The sequence below is a fragment of the Schistocerca serialis genome, chromosome 3 (assembly GCF_023864345.2).
Source record: "Schistocerca serialis cubense isolate TAMUIC-IGC-003099 chromosome 3, iqSchSeri2.2, whole genome shotgun sequence".
NCBI classification, from domain to species: Eukaryota; Metazoa; Arthropoda; class Insecta; order Orthoptera; family Acrididae; genus Schistocerca; species Schistocerca serialis.
The window spans coordinates 141,991,957-142,014,626 of NC_064640.1; the positions used below are offsets into that span (position 1 = coordinate 141,991,957).

General features: G+C 44.9%; 1 protein-coding gene across 1 annotated transcript in view; it reads left to right on the plus strand.

The window, feature by feature from the left end:
- The window catches only part of LOC126470722 (vitellogenin-like), a 451,798-nt gene that overhangs the window by 111,345 nt on the left and 317,783 nt on the right, over positions 1 to 22,670 (plus strand). Inside the window, exons 6-8 of the mRNA XM_050098725.1 lie at positions 10,009 to 10,194; positions 15,393 to 15,629; positions 17,425 to 17,667. Of these exons, the coding sequence (XP_049954682.1) occupies positions 10,009 to 10,194; positions 15,393 to 15,629; positions 17,425 to 17,667 (666 nt within the window). The remainder of the gene's footprint in view (positions 1 to 10,008; positions 10,195 to 15,392; positions 15,630 to 17,424; positions 17,668 to 22,670) is intronic.

Here is a 22,670-nt window from a genome sequence, read left to right on the forward strand (position 1 = left end):
CGCCGTGGTATCGGGGTCAGCGTGAGCAGCTGCGGAACGAGAGGTCCTTGATTTAAGTCTTCCCTCGAGTGAAAAGTTTAATTTTTTATTTTCAGTTTATGTGACAAAGTCTTATGTTTTTATCACTTTTTTGGGAATGATTATCACATCCACAAGGAAACCTAAATCTGGCAAGGTAGAAGAATCTTTTTACCCATTCGCCAAGCGTACATGTTAGGTGGGTCGGCAACATATTCCTGTCATGTGACGCACATGCCGTCACCAGTGTCGTATAGAATATATCAGACGTGTTTTCCTGTGGAGGAATCGGTTGACCTATGACCTTGCAGTCAAATGTTCTCGGTTTCCATTGGAGAGGCACGTCCTTTCGTCTACTAATCGCACGGTTTTGCGGTGCGGTCGCAAACCACAGACACTAAACTTATTACAGTGAACAGAGACGTCAGTGAACGAACGGACAGATCATAACTTTGCGAAAATAAAGAAAGTAAAATTTCCACTCAAGGGAAGACTTGAACCAAGGGCCCCACATTCCGCAGTTGCTCACTCTAATCACGGGACCACGGCGCTCGTGTCCTCATATTATCCTAGATTTGGCCTACCTTGCGCATGGACTACTCAGTTTGTATATTTTGCTTATTTTTTTCTTAGTTCCACACAACTTCTTCCTGTTTTCTCGATTGATCTGTGTTCAGTTTTTCAAGGCCTATCCACTGTGCCAACTTATAACTAAATCTGAGGGGGGTGCGATGGGGAGGTTCCCTTGTTAGTAACGAGCGCTGTGATTGGAGATATCTCTCCCGTCATGTCTCCAAGAGAATGCACACTCACAAACATTTTTAAACACATTAGAAATACTGTATTTACATTTAAATTACTTGAAATTAAATAAATATTCCTACCGATGGACCATAAACACGCCCTAACACACATTATTAAATACATAAACAAATTTAATAAACATATATCAAAGGAATACAACAGCAGTAAGCCAGTAGCCTCATGTGTCTGTGCTTTCTAAAACACAGTAAATAATTGACCAATTTCTTCATGAATGGTATATATCGGATATAAACAAAGACATAGATGAATAAATATATGTATAAGGATGTTGCTACCGTTTTTTCGTGTAACTGTGGAGTACTTATGGCCTGACGCGATCGTCAGTAATAGGCCACTTTGACCTCCAATAACTCATGTACTATTCAAGTAACACGTCTGTAATTTATACCAATTTAGGTTTGCACTAATAGCTTTCCAGAGACACGTCCATCGACAAACTCGGATGAACCGTTTAGATTTTGGAAATACATTGTTGGGTGTTACTTGTATAATTTATCGTCAGATACTAAACTTTAAACTAATAAAGATACTGGAAATCTGATTACTCCATCAGAAACGTCGTGCGAATAATAGTAATGTACATGTTTCCGTGCTGACTACACTGTGAAAAAATGTCGGAAATGAATTCATATCATTCCTTTGTCACTTCATCAGTGATGCCTTGGATGAGGACATTGAAGAATTCTTTAAAGGGTGTCCCCGGATAAATAGTCAAGAACTCTGGCTACTATTAATTTCTTTACGAACTGTGAAATGTCTGCCATTAAGGTTTGACAAAGTCCGCCATCTTTGGCACTCTCGAGATGTCTCATCATCGACTCAGCGTCACCAAGGAATTCGCAGCCATGTGGCCGGCCTGGGCCCTGGCTGACGTTCGGCACCACGCGGCCGACGACGAGCCGCAGCCCGCCGAGAGGCCCCAGCGCGGCCACGCCAACTCCGAACTTAGAATATTTTAAGGGCGCCACAACTTGCCCGTTACCTCACCCAAAGATGGACCAAGTTATTAAGCAGGTGGTTGTAAGGTTTTCGCTCGTTTGTGGAATATAGCTAAAGGCGTAACTGACCTGTTTGCCAACTTATTGACTATTTACAAAGCAGATTCTTATATGATAACAATCGAGTTGGATGGTGCAGTTGCTAAGGTCCTGGACTCGCATTCAGAAGGAACGGTGTAATATAACGATCTTCATCCAGTTTTAGGTTTGCCATCGTTTACCTACATTACTTAAATAGGAGCCTCTGCTCCATCTCTTATCAACAACTCGCTGGCAGGCTGTTAAACCCTGATAGCCCTTTCTTCCTACTGTAACAACAGAAGACAGCTGTCGCTTTACGTATGTTGATTGTACCACAGTGGAGTTTGATGTCGCAAGTTACTAAATTTATAAAACAGCAGAAGTACAAAATCAAGTTCACAGTGAAGTACGAAACAAATAAGAGTATCACTTATTTAGACCCAGAAAAGACTAATCTAAACCCGAAGCGTTGCTCCCTAATAGAGAGAAAACTTTGCTATTGATATTACGGCGCTTCAGTCCGGAACCGCGCTGCTGCTACGGTCGCAGGTTCGAGTCCTGCCTCGGGCATCGATGTGTGTGATGTCGTTAGGACAGTTAGGTTTAAGAAGTTCTAAGTCTAGAGGACTGATGACCTCAGATGTTAAGTCCCATAGCGCTTAGAGCCATTTTTTGATATTACGGTAGGTAACACCTCGTGCCACCTGAACCAAAATAAATTCATACATGTTTGGTTCATGCCGTATCAAGTGCATAAAATTTTTCTGGTCTCTTCAGAATATATAGTTGAAACTGATTTAATAAACTCATTTGGAAAATAATAGTAACAGCCCTTCAGAGAAAGAAAAAAGTGTAGAGTAAAGTAAAAAAAATGGGTCAAATGGCTCTCAGCACTATCGGACTTAACTTCTGAGGTCATCAGTCCCCTAGAACTTAGAACTACTTAAACCTAACTAACCTAAGGACATCACACACATCCATGCCCGATGCAGGATTCGAACCTGCGACCGTAGCCGTCGCGCGGCTCCAGACTGTAGCGCCTAGAACCGCTCGGCCAGAGTAAAGTAAGTAGAGTACGACATTGGTGGAGAACTCTAGGTTAGCAACATTACGTCGCCACACCCTTTTACGCCTAGTCAAACATTGTTGATTACTTCCCCTTAACTCTTTTATTTAAAATAATTTTAAGGGTCTAGGGAAAAAAAACCAGTTAATTCACGTTTTATTCTTAACTGAGTTTTTGCTACAGCTCGATTCAGGCTGAGCATACGCATCTGATGGGAGGCTAAAACTGAAAAAAAAATTGACTAAGTGAATCCTGGGATAATAGCATTAAAAGTTCTGCTGTAGTGGGAAAGTACCAGGTAGGCAAGTTTTTCAGGGAAAAGAGGCAGGAAAGTCAGCTGTGACTCCTCTGGCCACGGAAGGGTAGAGCAAACAGAATTCTGAAGCAATCGCTCCCAACTGAATATCTGCATAGACTTCGAAAATATTATATCCCTGCCAAATATAGCAAGCAATGACTGTTACCTCAAGTGGCAGCTCTCGATGTGTTCGTTCAATACCGATGTTCTTGCAACAGGGTAATCCATTTTTGTGTTTATGCTGACTGCACTGTGAAAAAAGGTCGGAAATGAATTCATATCATTCCTTTGTCACTTCATCAGTGATACCTTGGATGAGGACATTGAAGAATTCTTTAAAGGATGTCTCCGGATAAATAGTCAATATTCAGGGATATGACATGAACGCTCATTCGAAGTAAAATGTCTATTAAATATGGTCTCTAAAATGCATAATTAAAAGAGCTATGAGCACTTCTTCGTCTTCGATGCTATGAAAGAAGTCACTTCTACTGCAAGCACTTTGCTTTCTATATTTTGGGAGGAAATAATATGGATCAAAGAAGAAAAAAATGGTCTAGTAAACATGGGCTCTGAAATGCATATCTTAAGAGCTACGAACACTTGTTCAGTAGAAGAGATGTGTTTCTCACTGGCGAAGATGAATAATTGGACATAGCTCTTAAGGTATTCACGTTGTAGACCATGTTCATTCGGCATTTTTGCTTGGAATCAGCGTCTTTTCTTGTGAAATCCCTGAATATTGACCAATCCTCGAGGGACATCCTGTGTATTTCGTGATTCTGCTGCTGCTCAAAATAAAAACTTCACCGTATCTCGCGTCATTCATTATTATTCAATTCGAACAGGACTCTAAAAGACCAACGGTACCGGCCGACCGCATCCTCAGCCCATAGACGTCACTGATGCGGATGTGGAGGGGCATGTGATCAGCACACATCTCGGCTGTTGTCCGCTTTCGTGACTTGTCATTCATTATGTAACTGTCAATAAAATTATGACTCGAACAAGATCAAAATTACACCCGCTGCATGTGGCCATGGGAACACCAAAGATTTCAAGGAAATGAGAGAAGTATCCAGAAGTAAGCCCTCTCTTTTGACTGTGGTCAGTGTCAATCAAAAGATGGAAAACACCGACTCAAATTATTAGTACACTACAAAATACCCTTTCAAACTCAACCTGCTGAAATAACTGCCACATGATAGAATATCAGTCGGATTATCACGGAGGTATGCAAAATGGCATCATAAGGACACTGTGACAATGTCAGTGAATGGATGGGCTGTTTGAACTGTCCGTACGTGCTTATAAGGGTATCTTTAACTTCAGAATTCCCTACTTATATAGCTTTGCAGTTATCTCCTGTTCGTTGTACCTCGAACAATTCCATTCTTCACTCCCGATTTCCAACCAATTTCCATGTTAAAATATAAACTTTTAAAAAGCTTGATTAGGTTTTTCCGTCCTAGTTCTGTGAAGTTCTTCAGTCAGCTGTCCCAAAGCTAAATGTACGTGGTGTCAGTACTATTGCTGTTTTATCATAACCAGAAATTCATTTCGTCGTGATTATTATGGAATTATTGTGCCTGTTTCCCTTAACTTGCCTGTCCCCTTCCTCTTACGGAGTGACATTTGACTGCATTTTCCGAAATTACTTCATTTTCGTAACAATCCGGATGCAAATAATTATTTCCATATTCCATGCAACCAAGATGTTTAATTTATGAAATAAAATATATTGTACTTTCTTTTATATAGATACAATCAAATTCAAACATTAAAAAAGCGTTTTCTCGAGTTTCATAAAAAATGACATACGTAGTTTTCTTCTTTATTCCAGCGATTCGTTATCTTTCTGCCCAACCTTCAAAATACAGAGGGGTCCAGGAAAATGTAGCCACTCTTTGATAGTTAATATCTTTGGAACAAAATGACATATCGTCACAGTTTTATGTGGTAGCGTAGTCCAATGTTTTCTCAACAGATCTTCATCGGCGTTTCCCAGCAGACGACAGTGCAGCATGGAATGAAGTAAGATTGTCGTTTAAGTAACACAAGACCGCATTGAAACGGTACTGGAAGTACGAAAGTATGATGAAGCTACAACGGCAATGGTGTAATCTGTAATGTGTACGGAACTCAGCCGCGAGGGATTAGCCGAGCGGTCCAAGGCGCTGCAGTCATGGGCTGAGCGGCTGGTCCCGGCGGAGGTTCGAGTCCTCCCTCGGGCATGGGTGTGTGTCTGTTTGTCCTTAGGATAATTTAGGTTAAGTAGTGTGTAAGCTTAGGGACTGATGACCTTAGCAGTTAAGTCCCATAAGATTTCACACACATTTGAACATTTTTGTACGGAACTCAGCCACTAACACGTATAACAATTTATCGTATTGGGATAAATTTGAAGGTGACGGTACTGTTCAGGATGTGCGTAAGGAAATGTCTGGCCGCCGAAAAACATTAACAAATCCAGCTTCCAGCACTGTTGTGTTGCAACAGTGAAGCAGGGTACACGTGAAAGCGTGGTAAGCCCACCAAGCGTGCGACGAATTCTAAAGGCTCCATAGTGGAAAGTGTTCATTCCAGGGAAGTCGCACGCTATGAACGAGGACGACCCGGATCAAAGGTTACAGTACAGCGAGTGCTTTGAAGGCATTCTTCGCGAGGATGAACGGTTTGCAGGGATGGTTTATCTGGTCTGGCAAGGCGTAGTTAAAACTGAACGGCAGTGCAAACCGCCACAAATGCGTGTAATGGGCTCCTGAAAAACCTGTCGTTTACGTGGAGAATAAGTTAATCTACTGGGTGTTGATGTGTCGTGTGATATTTCATCGCGCGATTTGATTGGTCCATTCTTCTTTGAAGGTACCGCAATTGATGAAGTGTATCTTCATATGTAGCAAACTTTGATCTTACCTGCCATCCGAGAGGTGTTTGGAATGAAAGATTTTACCTACAGCGAAATGGTGCTCTGCCTCACTACCATAGAGCTGTCAGAGCCTGACGGGATGAAAATTTACCTGGACGATGGATAGGTAGAGGAGGAGCTGTTTAGTACCCACCGCGGTCTCCAGACCTTACACCTCTTGACTTCTGCCTACGGGGAACCTAGGAAAATGAAGTTCATCAGCAGAAGCCAGCTGCACTGAATGAGCTACGAGAAACTTTCGAGGCGTCTTGCGCTACTATTGTAATTGGAAATTGGTGATAAGTTCTATGGGACCAAACTGCTAAGGTCATCGGTCCCTAGGCCTACCCACTACTTAATTTAACTTTAACTTACGCTAAGGACAACACACACACCCGTGCCCAAGGGAGGACTCTAACCTCCGACGGGGGCAAGGCGCCCAGAGCGCACGGCTTCCCCGCCTGCGCGACTATCAAATGGTTCAAATGGCTCTGAGCACTATGGGACTTAACATCTGAGGTCATCAGTACCCTAGAACTTAGAGCTACTTAAACCTAACTAACCTAAGGACATCACACACATACATGCCCGAGGCAGGATTCGAACCTGCGACCGTAGCAGGCGCGCGGTTCCCCACTGAAGCGCCTAGAACCGCTCGGCCACCTCGGCCGGCGCGGGACTATCACACCGACAACACTGACAGCCATATTTCGGTCAAAAGTTCAGCGGCATCGACGTTGGTTGGCTGGTAATGCGGTTCACTTTGAACACACAAAATAACCTTCCCCCGTGCAATAATTGTAACGGTACGTCATTTTGTTCCGATAATATTGACTATCAAAGAGTGTCTACATTTTTCTGGATCCTTCTGTATGAACATTTGTGTGTCTCACGAAGTTTCTAAGCTCCATACGACGTTTCCAACTCTAATATACTAATATTACCCTGCAGTTCTATACAGGTGTTAACGACATATCTATGGCCCAGTACCACAGCCTTACCTACAATTACTGGCTTCGTGCACAGTATCATCCCTTAGTGGCACCAGTACGTTGAAAAATCTCTCCAGAACTGCTTTAACAGACGTCTAACGAAGCCTACAGGGTATGCAGTAGATCTGAATATAAATTTTTATGGAGTGTTATCGTCATACAACGTTCCCATAGCTGTGTGGTCAGCACGTGTCACTGCCTTGCGAATATCGTAGGTTCAATTCACGGTCCTGCCAGGGTGGTTTCCTTAGTGGGGAATCACAAATGCGATGCACTCAGACATCAGGAACCGTCTTCAGTGTAATCCAATGTCATTATGTATTCAGAAAAGGGAAATCTATAGATGATGCAGTTAATAGAGCTCTTCAGATTTCAGAAAAATCCGACAATGAAGTATGTAATCGCTCTCAGGATTAACATCGCAGATGCATTCGATAATCTTTGATGGCCTGCCAAGTTCGCACGCCTCCGAGATCCCAGTGTCCCCAGATGTCTGTATTGTTGTAGTGGACATAGCGTTCAGTAGCTTGCAGAGCAGAGGAAAGTTATCAAAAAGATTAACAAGTGCTGTCCTCAGACTCTCTAAGTGGTGCATTGTTCTGAGATCTTAGTACTGAACCCCTGTTACATGCTATTGAAGGTGGCGTTGTATGCGCAGATGACATTCTAGTAGTTGTGTCTATAGATTTCAGGTGGGATACTTGAGGAAAAGACGAATGATATTCTTGCTCAGATGCAGAGATAAAACCTCATACAAACTTCTCAAGTGGACTTTCTCTTGTCAGAAATCCTTCGCTGAGGCTTGAAATCCCTGTAAAACGAAGCACTGTTTGACGATTTTTAAATAGTCTTCAAGTCGAGAAAGGAACTTAATAGAATGTGTAAAATTTGTTACTCACAAAGCCTCATAAATTAAGCATAAGACTGCCCGTGCTGCCATATCTGACCATAAATTACCGTTGCATGTGCTGCCGGTATATCACTAAGGTATCTTTAACGCCATTGTGGGCTTCACTGCCCGCGTGTGGACGCATCGACTTCGGCAATGCAGCTACAAAACAATACTGCGACGAATTCAGCGGAGCTTGTTTCTGAGGCTCACCAGTGGTTTTCAAACTACACCTGTCGAGGGTTTACTGGTGATTCATGGAATATGTTCGAAGGATATCGTGGTACGGTACAGGGCAGCGCTGTTTTGGTTGGGGCATGAACAATATGATCATGTATACGTGTAGACTCGAGGATTGCCGAGGCAGGCACATACCAATGTGGGCAATGTAGAATAGTACAAACCTGTCGAAGTAGGTTTAGTTGTAGTTAGTCGGCAAAACCTCGACTTATTCCGAGGCTTACAGCAACATACCTAGTAACATACGCTGAAAGTTACTTGGAACTTGAATTAAGTCCTTTTATTTTATTTTTATTTATTTTTTGTTATTTTCAATATTCTGTTTTATTTCTATATTAATATTACCAATAGTTATTGTTAATATAGCTTATTACTTTATAAATAATATAAAACATTGGAAATCACCATGATTGTTGAATATGTACGATGGAAGGAAAGAAGGAACATTGGGTTTAACGTCCCGTCAACATCGAGGTTGACGCTAAATAAGGAAAAGTGTGAAATCACATGAGTACTAAAAGAAATCAGCTAAATTTCAATTACGCGATAAGTCACACAAATCTGAAGACTGTAAATTCAACTAAATACTTAGGGATTACAATTACAAATAACCTAAACTGGCACGATCTCATAGATAATATTGTTGGTAGAGCAAACCACAGACTGCGATTCATTGGCGGAACAGGTCTACTACAGAGACTGCTTGCACCACGGTTGTCCGCCCTATTCTGGAATATTGCTGTGCGGTTTGGGATCCGCAACAGGTGGGACTGACGGATGACATCGAAAAAGTACAAAGAAGGCCAGCTCGTTTTGTATTATCGCGAAATAGGGGAGATAGTGTCACAGACATGATACGTGAATTGGAGTGGCAATCATTAAAACAAAGGCGTTTTTCGTTGCGACTGGGTCTTCTCACGAAATTTCAATCACCAGTTTTCTCCCCTGATTGCGAAAACATGCTGTTGGCACCCACCTACATAGAGAGAAATGATCATTACGCTCGCACAGAAAAATTTAAGCGCTCGTTTTTCCTACGTGCCCTTCGAGAGTGCCGGCCGGAGTGGCCGTGCGGTTCTAGGCGCTACAGTCTGGAACCGCGTGACCCCTATGGTCGCAGGTTCGAATTCTGCCTCGGGCATGGATGTGTGTGATGTCCTTAGGTTAGTTAGGTTTAAGTAGTTCTAAGTTCTAGTGGAATGATGACCTCAGAAGTTAAGTCCCATAGTGCTCAGAGCCAGCCTTCGGGAGTGGAACGGTAGAGAGACAGCTTGAAGGTGGTTCATTGAGTCCTCTGCGAGGCACTTTATTGTGAATAGCAGAGTAATCACGTAGATGTAGACTAGAGACGGAGCACAAGCTCGGATTATGTCAAGGATAGGGATTTAGGGAAATCACGAGAAACCTAAATCTGTGTGGGTGGACACGAGTTTGAACCGCCATCCTCCCAAATGCGAGTCCATTGTGCCAACCATTGCACCAACTCTCTCGGTAATATGTCCTACATGTTCAGAATTTGCAGACAACGGGTCAAAAATTTGAGGTAAAAAATTGAATTAAATTGCACTCTGACTCGTGAGGACAACTGATGGGGCCGTTGCGTGAGGCGTGTCAGTTTCTGGGTCAGACAAATGGAGAACAATGTGGTGACCACGTGACCGTCCAGAATGATGCCGTAGGCCGAGGATGACTAGGCTCGGTATTCTGGGCCTGATCTCTGTTCGTTATGGTTATTTGTGTTGTTTGCTTGCAGATCCACAGCGTGGTGGTGTCGGACGAGATGGAGGACTGGGAGGTGAACTTCGTGCAAGGTGTGGCGGGCGCGCTGCAGGCCGACCTGTCCGCCTCCCACGCCGTCCAACTGCACGACCGCGAGCCATCCAACGACATCCACGGCCGCGGGGAGTACCTAGACGCGCCCGTCTACTCCGTCTTCGAGGTCAGTCTGCAATTAGTCCATCATTCAATCACTTACTCAACGATTCCCACTCTTCAGCCAGCTTTTTGTTAAAATCCCGAATCAGTTTTCATTCTGCAGTGGCGGGATTAAAACCGTGTGGCGGACTGGGACTCGAACCTGGGACCTTTGCCTTTTGCGAACAAGTGGTCTACCGACTGAGCTATCCGAGCACAACTCATCTCTGGAGGCGACATACTGGCGGAAGTATGGCTCTGAGGGCGGGCCGTGAGTCGTGCTTGGATAGCTCATCCAGTAGAGCACTTGTCTGCGAAAGACAAAGGTCCCAGTTTCGAGTCGCGACTGGTACCCAGTTTTAATCTGCCAGGAAGTTTCAGGTGTTAAAACACCAACAATTTTTACGGAAGTGCTTATTTAATTAAAGAAAATTTGGGTGTGTAGTGTGACGCATCAGTGGGGGCTCCAAGCTGCTTGGAGACACAGCCAACGCGACCTAAACTGTTGTTCCAAAACATAGTGTAGAAAGTTACTCCGAGATGATGGCCTGGTTAAATTGGGGAGCCGGCCCGTCGTCTACATCTACATCTACATCTACATCCATACTCCGCAAGCCACCTGGCGGTGTGTGGCGGATGGTACCCTGAGTACCTCTATCGGTTCTCCCTTCTATTCCAGTCTCGTATTGTTCGTGGAAAGAAGGATTGTCGGTATGCCTCTGTGTGGGCTCTAATCTCTCTGATTTTATCCTCATGGTCTCTTCGCGAGATATACGTAGGAGGGAGCAATATACTGCTTGACTCTTCGGTGAAGGTATGTTCTGGAAACTTCAACAAAATCCCGTACCGAGCTACTGAGCGTCTCTCCTGCAGAATCTTCCACTGGAGTTTATCTATCATCTCCGTAACGCTTTCGCGATTACTAAATGATCCTGTAACGAAGCGCGCTGCTCTCCGTTGGATCTTCTCTATCTCTTCTATCAACCCTTTCTGGTACGGATCCCACACTGCTGAGCAGTATTCAAGCAGTGGGCGAACACGCCTACTGTAACCTACTTCCTTTGTTTTCGGATTGCATTTCCTTAGGATTCTTCCAATGAATCTCAGTCTGGCATCTGCTTTACCGACGATCAACTTTATATGATCATTCCATTTTAAATCACTCCTAATGCGTACTCCCAGATAAATTATGGAATTAACTGCTTCCAGTTGCTGACCTGCTATTTTGTAGCTCAATGATAAGGGATCTATCTTTCTATATATTCGCAGCACATTACACTTGTCTACATTGAGATTCAATTGCCATTCCCTGCACCATGCGTCAATTCGCTGCAGATCCTACTGCATTTCAGTACAATTTTCCATTGTTACAACCTCTCGATACACCACAGCATCATCTGCAAAAAGCCTCAGTGAACTTCCGATGTCATCCACAAGGTCATTTATGTATATTGTGAATAACAACGGTCCTACGACACTCCCCTGCGGCACACCTGAAATCACTCTTACTTCGGATGACTTCTCTCCATTGAGAATGACATGTTGCGTTCTGTTATCTAGGGACTCTTCAATCGAATCACACAATTTGTCTCATAGTCCATATGCTCTTACTTTGTTCATTAAACGACTGTGGGGAACAGTATCGAACGCCTTGCGGAAGTCAAGAAACACGGCATCTACCTGTGAACCCGTGTCTATGGCCCTCTGAGTCTCGTGGACGAATAGCGCGAGCTGGGTTTCACACGACCGTCTTTTTCGAAACCCGTGCTGATTCCTACAGAGTAGATTTCTAGTCTCCAAAAAAGTCATTATTCTCGAACATAATACGTGTTCCAAAATTCTACAACTGACCGACATTAGAGATATAGGTCTATAGTTCTGCACATTTGTTCGACGTCCCTTGTTGAAAACGGGGATGACCTGTGCACTTTTCCAATTCTTTGGAACGCTACGCTCTTCTAGAGACCTACGGTACACCGCTGCCAGAAGGGGGGCAAGTTCCTTCGCGTACTCTGTGTAAAATCGAACTGGTATCCCATTAGGTCCAGCGGCCTTTCCTCTTTTGAGCGATTTTAATTGTTTCTCTATCACTCTGTCGTCTATTTCGATATGTACCATTTTATCATCTGTACGACAATCTAGAGAAGGAACTACAGTGCAGTCTTCCTCTGTGAAACAGCTAGGGAAAAAGACATTCAGTATTTCGGCCTTTAGTCTGTCATCCTCTGTGTCAGTACCGGTTTGGTCACAGAGTGTCTGGACATTTTGTTTTGATACACCTACCGCTTTTACATAAGACCAAAATTTCTTAGGATTTCCTGCCAAGTCAGTACATAGAACTTTACTTTCGAATTCATTGAACGCCTCTCGCATAGCCCTCCTCACACTACATTTCGCTTCGTGTAATTTTTGTTTCTCTGCAAGGCTTTGGCTATGTTTATGTTTGCTGTGAAGTTCCCTTTGCTTCCGCAGCAGTTTTCTAGCTCAGTTGTTGTACCACGGTGGCTGTTTTCCATCTCTTACGATCTTGCTTGGCACATACTCATCTAACGCATATTGTACGATGGTTTTGAACTTTGTCCACTGATCCTCAACACTATCTGTACTTGAGACAAAAGTTTTGTGTTGAGCCGTCAAGTACTCTGTAATCTGCTTTTTGTCACTTTCGCTAAACAGAAAAATCTTCCTACGTTTTTTAATATTTCTATTTACGGCTGAAATCATCGATGCCGTAACCGCTTTATGATCGCTGATTCCCTGTTCTGCGTTAACTGCGGGTCTGTTTGTCACCAGAAGGTCTAATAAGTTATCGCCACGAGTCGGTTCTCTGTTTAACTGCTCAAGGTAGTTCTCAGATAAAGCACTTAAAAAAATTTCACTGGATTCTTTGTCCCTGCCACCTGTTATGAACGTTTGAGTGTCCCAGTCTATATCCGGCAAATTAAAATCTCCACCCAGAACTATAACATGGTGGGGAAATCTACTCGAAATATTTTCCAAATTATCCTTCAGGTGCTCAGCCACAACAGCTGCTGAACCAGGGGGCCTATAGAGACATCCAATTACCATGTCTGAGCCTGCTTTAACCGTGACCTTCACCCACATTATTTCACATTTAGGATCTCCGTCAATTTCCTTCGATACTATTGCACTTCTTATCGCTATAAAGACGCCTCCCCCTTCACTGTCCAGCCTGTCGCTGCGGTATACATTCCAATCTGAGTTTAGGATTTCATTACTGTTTACGTCTGGTTTCAGCCAACTTTCTGTCCCTAGTACTGTATGGGCGTTGTGACCGTTTATTAATGAGAGCAGTTCTGGGACCTTTCTATAGACGCTCCTGCAGTTTACTATTAGCACATTAATATTGTTATTCCCTGTTGCATTTTGCCTACTCCTACCTTGCCGCGTCTGAGGAGGTGTCTTGTCGGGCCTAGGGAGGGAATTCTCTAACCTAAAAAACCCCCATGTGCACTCCACACGTACTCCGCTACCCTTGTAGCCGCTTCCGGCGTGTAGTGCACGCCTGACCTATTCAGGGGGACCCTACATTTCTCCACCCGATAGCGGAGGTCGAGAAATTTGCACCCCAGATCTCCGCAGAATCGTCTGAGCCTCTGGTTTAAGCGTTCCACTCTGCTCCAAACCAGAGGACCGCGATCGGTTCTGGGAACGACACTACAAATAGTTAGCTCTAATTGCACCCCGCGAGCGAGGCTTTCCGCCTTCACCAATGCCGCCAACCGCCAGTACGAACTGAGGATGACCTCTGAACCCAGACGGCAGGAGTCATTGATGCCGACATGAGCAACAATTTGCAGTCGGGTGCACCCAGTGCTCTCTATCGCCTCCGGCAGGGCCTCCTCCACATCTCGGATGAGACCCCCCGGCAAGCAGACAGAGGGAACACTGGCCTTCTTCCCCGACCTTTCCGCTATTTCCCTAAGGGGCTCCATCACCCGCCTAACGTTGGAGCTCCCAATAATAATAAACCCCTCCCCCCGTGTGCCTGCTCGGATCTTGCTGAAGGAGCAGCCACATGTCCACTCACAGGCAGAGCCGGGGATGCCACACGGCCAGCCTCCACATTTACCCTCCGCGTCGTGTGCCGCGAACGCCGCTGAACCCGCCACCCCCCTTGGGGAGAGGGTGGCCCAACCGCGCCCGGTACCCGCGAAGATGTCTCGACAGCAGGGACCGTGGGTGAAGCATGTAACACCTGGGGTGTACAATGCGACGTACCAGACTCCCCACTGCCGCTACACTCCGAGGCAGCAGCCTGAAGACGGCTGACCGCGGCCATCAACACGCTCAGCTGTTCGCGAACAGTGGCCAGCTCCTCCTGCGTCCGTACACAGCAGTCACACATCCTATCCATCCTAAGAAATCAATTTATTGTAGAGAGTTAATCAGCTTTTAACTAGACTGCTAATTCACTAAACCCGGCTGATTGTTGACTAAACTGTGATTGCTAGCCAATTTTTGTAGAAAACAATGAAAATAGCACTACCTGTCTCTGGACTGTATTGAAACAAACACCAGCACTACTGGCACTATGGCTGACTAAAGAGACTCTCTCTGACTGTATTCAAAACAAACACGATATCTATGGAACACTGTTACTAGCATTCGACAATTAAAGCTTCCTAAAAGCAAAAACACACGGAAGAAGAAGTGACAAGTTAGAAAAATACAGTTAATACTTAAATTAAGATAGCTCGCTGCACAGCAGACGTGAAGCAGGCGGCAGTTACGACGACACTGACACTACTGGCTGGCACTATGGCTGACTAAAGGGACTCTCTCTGACAGAATTCAAAATAAACACGAAATCTATGGAACACTATTACTAGCACTCGACAATTAAAGCTTCCTAAAAGCAAAAACACACGGAAGAAGAAGTGACAAGTTAGAAAAATACAGTTAATACTTAAATTAAGGTAGCTCGCTGCACAGCAGACGTGAAGCAGGCGGCAGTTACGACGACACTGACACTACTGGCTGGCACTATGGCTGACTAAAGGGACTCTCTCTGACAGAATTCAAAATAAACACGAAATCTATGGAACACTATTACTAGCACTCGACAATTAAAGCTTCCTAAAAGCAAAAACACACGGAAGAAGAAGTGACAAGTTAGAAAAATACCGTTAATACTTAAATTAAGGCAGCTCGCTGCACAGCAGACGTGAAGCAGGCGGCAGTTACGACGACGTGTTGCAGGACTCGGTGTCGGGCCGCTGCGAGGTGACGTACGAGGTGGGCCAACTGTCCAAGATGGCGCTGCTGGCCAACCCGTCTTGGGCGCTGCGGCCGGACCTGTGCTCCAACAGCGGCATGCTCGAGGTGGTGAAGACGCGCAACCACAGCAACTGCGATCACGTCGCCGAGTCCCACTTCGGCCTGCGGCCCGCGCTGCGCTGTACGCCCGCGGACGCTAACTGTGGCGACTTCTGGACGGTAAGCACTGCAACATGTCACGTGTGTTCTGAACCTCTTCTCTACAGGGTATCCTTAATCTAGAAGGGCCACATTATGCAGATGCTAGAGGATCCTTGGCTTGGAAGCCCTAAAAATTTTACTAAGGCGTATCGTCGCTACATCATACATTCGTTCACTCTGCCGGCCTCTTTATGTCCAGGGCACGAATGTTATGCGGAGCAGTACATCTTAGTATAGTATTTAGTGCTTTTACGAGGGTCACTCCAAAACAAATGCACACTATTTTTGTAAAAATACAGTTTTCATTCTGCATGTGTGAAAGTTTTACAGTGTGTAGATACATCCTTCCCGCTTGTTTTCAAACTTGTTAAACCTGTTCCCGTGAGTGGCGCCGTCACAGCATGTCTTCAAGATGGCTGTTACACTACGTTCATAGAATTCCTGTGCTGCGAAAACGAGACAGAGGGAACATCCACAAGAGATAGGAGAAGGTGTATGGAGATGTTGCTGTCGATCGCAGTACAGTTAGTCGGTGGGTAAGCAGGTTACGTGATGAAAGCGGGCACGGCAATACTGAGGATTGCCCTCGCAGCGGCAGGCCTCGTACTGCACACACACAAAAAGAAATGGTTCAAATGGCTCTGAGCACTATGGGACTTAACAGCTGTGGTCATCAGTCCCCTAGAACTTAGAACTACTTAAACCTAACTAACCTAAGGACATCACACACATCCATGCCCGAGGCAGGATTCGAACCTGCGACCGGTTCCGGACTGCGCACCTAGAACCGTGAGACCACCCCGGCCGGCTACTGCACACTCACCAGACAATATGTAGAGAGTTAACGAATTGATGACTGCTGACAGACGCATCACAGTGAACGAATTGTTACGCTACGTTGGGATAGGGGAAGGAAGTGTTTGCAGAATACTGAAAGTGCTGGCGTTAAAAAAGGATTGTGCCAGTTGGGTTCCCAGGATGTTGACAGCGGCTCACAAAGAAACGAGAAAAACGGTATGCAGCGAACTGTTGGAACAGTACGAGAATATTGGAGATGAATTTCTTGGAAGAATTATGACAGGTGATGAAACGCGGCTCCATCATTTCCCACCAGAGACGAAGAGGCAATCAATGGAGTGGCATCATGCAAATTCACCCAAGAAAAAAAAAAAAAAAAATCAAAACCACATCTTCTGCTGGAAAAGTTATGGCTACGGTGTTTTTCGATTCCGAAGGACTCTTGCTTGTGGACATCGTGCCAAGTGGTACCACCATAAATTCTAATGCATATGTGACGGCACTGAAGAAACTTCAAGCTCGACTGAGTCGTGTTCGGCTACATCGACAAAAGCAGGATGTTTTGTTGTTGCACGACGATTCACGGCCACATGTCAGTCAAACAACCATGGAAGTGGTCACAAAACTCGGATGGACAACACTGAAGCACCCGTCTTACAGTACTGACCTGGCTCCATGTGACTATCATCTCTTTGGGAAACTGAAAGACTCTCTTCGTGGAACAAGGTTTGAAGATGATGACTCCCTTGTGCATGCTGCCAAACAGTGGCTCCAACAGGTTGGTCCAGAATTTTACCGTGCAGGTATACAGGCGCTGGTTCCAAGATGGCGTAAGGCAGTTAAGAGGGATGGAAATTACGTGGAGAAATGAAAATATTGTTCCTATAGGATGTATCTACACACTGTAAAACTTTCAAACATGTAGATGGATTTAAAAAATATAGTGTGCATTTCTTTTGGAGCGACCCTCGTAATACTAGTGTTTGCGGAGTGGAAGCAGCTGGTCCGTGTACAGAGGTCGTCGATGACGCGGCTGGTGGGCTGCGGCTCTCGGCGCGACTTCCTGCTGCTGAGCGCGTCGAGCAGCTCCCGGGTCGTGGTCAACCTGCACCTGCACAACGGCACCGAGGCCTCCGCCAGCTGCTTCCTGCGCCTCAACCTCGCAGACCTCCGCCCCATCAACGACAGCTTCCCGCTGCCGCACAAGGAGTACTCCAGGAAGATCTCCGGCCTCTCCTACCTCTTCAGGGGCAAGAAGGTGCGTACTGCTCACACGTCCGCCCACCTAGCGGTTTCCATCCTGCTGTCACTTTCGCACCTGCTAACGCTACCTTTCCCTAAGATGTGGGTGACACGTCCCATGAATCATCACTATCTATTACAGCATTTTGTTTGGAATGAACGTTTTGTCCAACGAAAAAAAAAAAAAATGTTTTGCAGTTTCTGTCCGCTCGGAGAAACGTTTTAAATTTATAATGTCTGATCAAAAACGTATTATACACCGTCCGTTCAAAATGTTCTGAGACTGATTTGTTCCTGTCGTATAAGTTACGTCAGCGCAGTAATTACGGTGGTAGCTTGAGCGAACAACTGCTGTGCATTCGACCAGTCATTTGTGAGCAGGCAGTCTTAAGTAGTTGACGTGTGACCGTAGTGTGTCAGCGTTTTGTGTTAGAAATCGCAACGCAGCAACATCTCTAAATCAAGTTTTTCAGAACATTCTCCACGACGTTTTAAAGAAGAGAAAGGCGTGTGCAAAGTATGTCCCACGCACATTCATTCTCGAGCAAATACAGCTACGCGAGGACGCCAGCGGCGACTCGACTGAAATGACAAACGCGGAATATAGTCTTCTGAAAAAAAAAAAAAAAAAATCTTCACAAATGACGAGACTTGCTGTTAACAATGCGAACCTACCACAAAACTGCACTGTGCAGAAATTCGCATGAAAGGTCAATCTATGACGACAAAACCGACATTCAAACTAATGTGACACGCTGGTTGAACAACCCAACGAAGGACTTTTCTTACAGTTTCACATGGTTGTATGAACATACTGCGTGTTGTACATAAGTGAGGGGAGACTACGTAGAGCACCTGAACCTTATTAACGTTTCTCTACGTTTTACACTACTGGCCATTAAAATTGTTACACCAAGAAGAAATGCAGACGATAAACGGGTATTCATTGGACAAATATATTATACTAGAACTGACATGTGATTACATTTTCACGCAATTTCGGTGCATAGATCCTGAGAAATCAGTACCCAGAACAACCACCTCTGGCCGTAATAACGGCCTTGATACGCCTGGGCATTGAGTCAAACAGAGCTTGGATGGTGTGAATATGTACAGCTGCCCATGCAGCTTCAACACGATACCACAGTTCATCAAGAGTAGTGACTGGCGTATAGTGACGAGCCAGTTGCTCGGTAACCTTTGACCAGATGTTTTCAATTGGTGACAGATCTGGAGAATGTGCTGGTCAGGGCAGCAGTCGGACATTTTCTATATCCAGAAAGGCCCGGACAGGACCTGCAACATACGGTTGTGCATTATCCTACTAAAATGTAGGGTTTCGCTGGGATCGAATGAAGGGTAGAGCTACGGGTCGTAACACATCTGAAATGTAACGTCCACTGTTCAAAGTGCCGTCAATGCGAACAAGAGATGACCGATACGTGTAACCAATGACACCCCATACCATAACGACGAGTGATACGCCAGTATGGCGATGACGAATACACGCTTCCAATGTGCGTTCACCGCGATCTCGCCAAACACTGGTGCGACTATCATGATTCTGTAAACAGTACCTGGATTCATCCGAAAAAATGACGTTTTGCCATTCGTGCACCCAGGTTCGTCGTTGAGTACACCATCGCAGGCGCTCCCGTCTGTGATGCAGCGTCAGGGGTAACCGCAGCCATGGTCTCCGAGCTGATAGTCCATGCTGCTGCAAACGTTGTCGAACTGTTCGTGTAGATGGTTGTTGTCTTGTAGACGCCCCCATCTGTTGACTCAGGGATCGGGACGTGGCTGCACAATCCGTTACAGCCATGCGGATAAGATGCCTGTAATCTCGACTGCTAGTGATACGAGGCCGTTGGGACCCAGCACGGCGTTCCGTATTACCCTCCTGAACCCACCGAGTCCATATTCTGCTAACAGTCATTGGATCTCGACCAACTCGAGCAGGAATGCCGGGATACGATAAACAGCAATCGCGATAGGCTACAATCCGACCTTTATCAAAGTCGGAAACGTGGTGGTACGCATTTCTCCTCCTAACACGAGCCATCACAACAACGTTTCACCAGGCAACGCCGGTCAACTGCTGTTTGTGTATAAGAAATCGATTGAAAACTTTGCTCGTGTCAGCACGTTGTAGGTGTCGCCACCGGCGCCAACCTTGTGTGAATGCTCTGAAAAGCTAATCATTTGCATATCACAGCATCTTCTTCCTGTCTGTTAAATTTCGCGTCTGTAGCACGTCATCTTCGTGGTGTAGCAATTTTAATGACCAGTAGTGTTTTAATTCAGTTTCGAAAGTTTTTGACTGACGGGTATCTTGAAAAAGCGACAACCTTCATGGTAGTTCCAACACAGTACAATACAGACAGCTGCTGAGTGGTGCCGGAGGGCTCCTACTACCACTGTGAAGTGACTGTGATGTTGTCGGATCTCGTTCCGACTGCCAGCACGACAGTCGAGCGAAGGATGACCAAGGTGTGTGATGTCAGCACCCAGATCGAGGTGCCCTATTAGTGAGACACACTGCTTCTGGACGCGTGCTAGCACTGGGCTATTCATGGGACGCTACTTCAAAGACTGTGCTGTGGGGACGTCGATTCGGAGAAAACCGCCGCCAGAGTCAACTACTCTGGACGACAACGTCTTGATGACAAGGTTCTCCAACGATTTTAACGGCGGATAGACGATCCGAGTGTACCCCATCTAATCCTGAATAACAAGAACTGGTGAGGAAGCATTCCATACAAATCCACCAACTCGGTGTGGGATGTTATGTTATGTTATGTTAACCGTTAACCTAGAAACGACGGAGAGGCTCCGTCCCCGCCGCAGCCGCAGTGGTCCGGAACCCCACGACGACTACCGCAGTCCACTTCACTCCTCCGCTGCCCCACACCGGACCCGGGGTTATTGTGCGGTTCGGCCGCCGGTGGACCCCCCAAGGAACGTCTCACACCAGAGGAGTGTAACCCCTATGTTTGCGTGGTAGAGTAATGGTGGTGTACGCGTACGTGGACAACTTGTTTGCGCAGCAATCGCCGACACAGTGTAGCTGAGGGGTCCTCGCGCACGACATGTGCATGCATGTTACTTCCACTCTAACCAAATCATTCTGAAAGCTAATTAAAATTACTCTAGGAAAATAAAATTGTAACGAATACCTATTAAGGTTTCTAACAATTTTACACGAAATTCTTCCTGGTTGGTCTTGGGGCAGTCTCAGTACTTAGCTGGCAGGGGTCACTTAAATGCTACGTGCTAAGTTCTTGGCTAAACTGCAAAAGTATCTTGTGACATGAATGATTTTAATCAAAGGCATGTATATCTATTCATCTACTCCCGTCGGAAACACATAACACTATTAACATTTCTGCAAAAAGTACGACATCAAGCGATTGTGGCAACTGAGTGATGGCGCCTATAGACTCGTATTCGGTTCGATTCGCTATCATCCTGACTGACATTTCTCGTGGTTTCCTCTAATTACTTTACAAGTCTACCGGGAAAGTTCATTAAAAAGCTAGTACCGCCGTCCACCCTCATCCTTTCCAGTATAGTTAGGAGCCTACTCCATCTCCAACGTTTTCGTAGACAACGAGACACTTCTCTTTGTTATGCCTTCCTTCAATAGACTACAAATTCCAATAAACTTTTGTGTCCCTTACATTAATTACATACACAGTATCTCAAACTGTATGAACAACCACAACCTTAGTAATGTCATTGTCGAATGGGTATTTGTGCCTGAAGCGAAGGCAGAAGTGGATTAGCATAAGCAGGCCATGAAGTAATTTCTCTCAGCCGTTATAATAGTATTGTTTTACGCTGGCTAGAAGACAATTTCATGCAACTCATTATTAGAGAGAGGAATGACCGTAGTGTGATAGATGGCTGTGAGTTTAGTGTTGCAACTAAACGAAAATTTTACGCATACTGCACTCAGATTCACTTTTTTAGGTCTGTTTTTTAAGTGAAATGTTTTTGGCGGAGTCTTGTAGTAGTTTACTATAAGTTGTTAGGTGATCACTCAGATCATAACAGTGCAAGGTACCAATTCGTGCCAAAAACGTCGCGCGCGGAGATGCGTTTTCTTCAGCGAGGCATATCACAGGTTCTGTTAATCGCACAGATAAGGGATCAAGTGTTTTGGATAACCTTTGGCCTAAGGACCATTTGTATAACTATCGAAAGAACGGAAATAATGTGGCTATTCTACAGTATAGGGACAGAATCTGAACATTACACACGTCATACAGCCCAGGCATTATTGAGCATATAGGTTTGTCCTTTTGCATTAGGTGTGTTCTATGGTGGAGCTTACGCGCCTTATAACAGCACCAATTGTTGACGGGTGGTTCCTGGTTAAACCCCGAAAAAGCATACTTATTGGGTACGAAAAGTACCAATTGTGGGGATAGCCACTACTATAATTTCTATTTATGGCAGATTATCGAAATTTATACCATACGCTCTTAACATGTTATCTCGGGGAACTTTTTTCTATATAATGATCCGTTAGCGAGATCCAGAGGTACAAAGTTACCGTATTTATGGAGAATACCACAAAAACCGGTTATCTGCCGTTTTTGCACAGTGGATGCAATGATCTAAATAACTAACCACAGCAAATGGCTCAGGTTTTTAATGTGCATTCTTTAGAGATTCACACAAAAACACCGTTTTCCCGTTTTCGAAAATCTGTATCCGTTTTCAAACTACACCCGGAAAATTATGATTTTTGGCTACCAAAAGAACCACTTTTGGGGATGATCACTTCTATAATTTCTATTCATGCAAACAGTCGAAATTTGTACCATATGTTTCTAAAATGAGGTTCTCAGGGAAACTTATAACTTTTGTCAATATCATTATCCGTTACCGAGATCCAGATATTCAAAGCTACCGTAATTATGCACGTAAAATTTGCACTTAATATTCGGTATGAGACATAAATATAGTTTTAAATAACGTAGTGAACACATAAAAAGGATTCTAGGATCATCG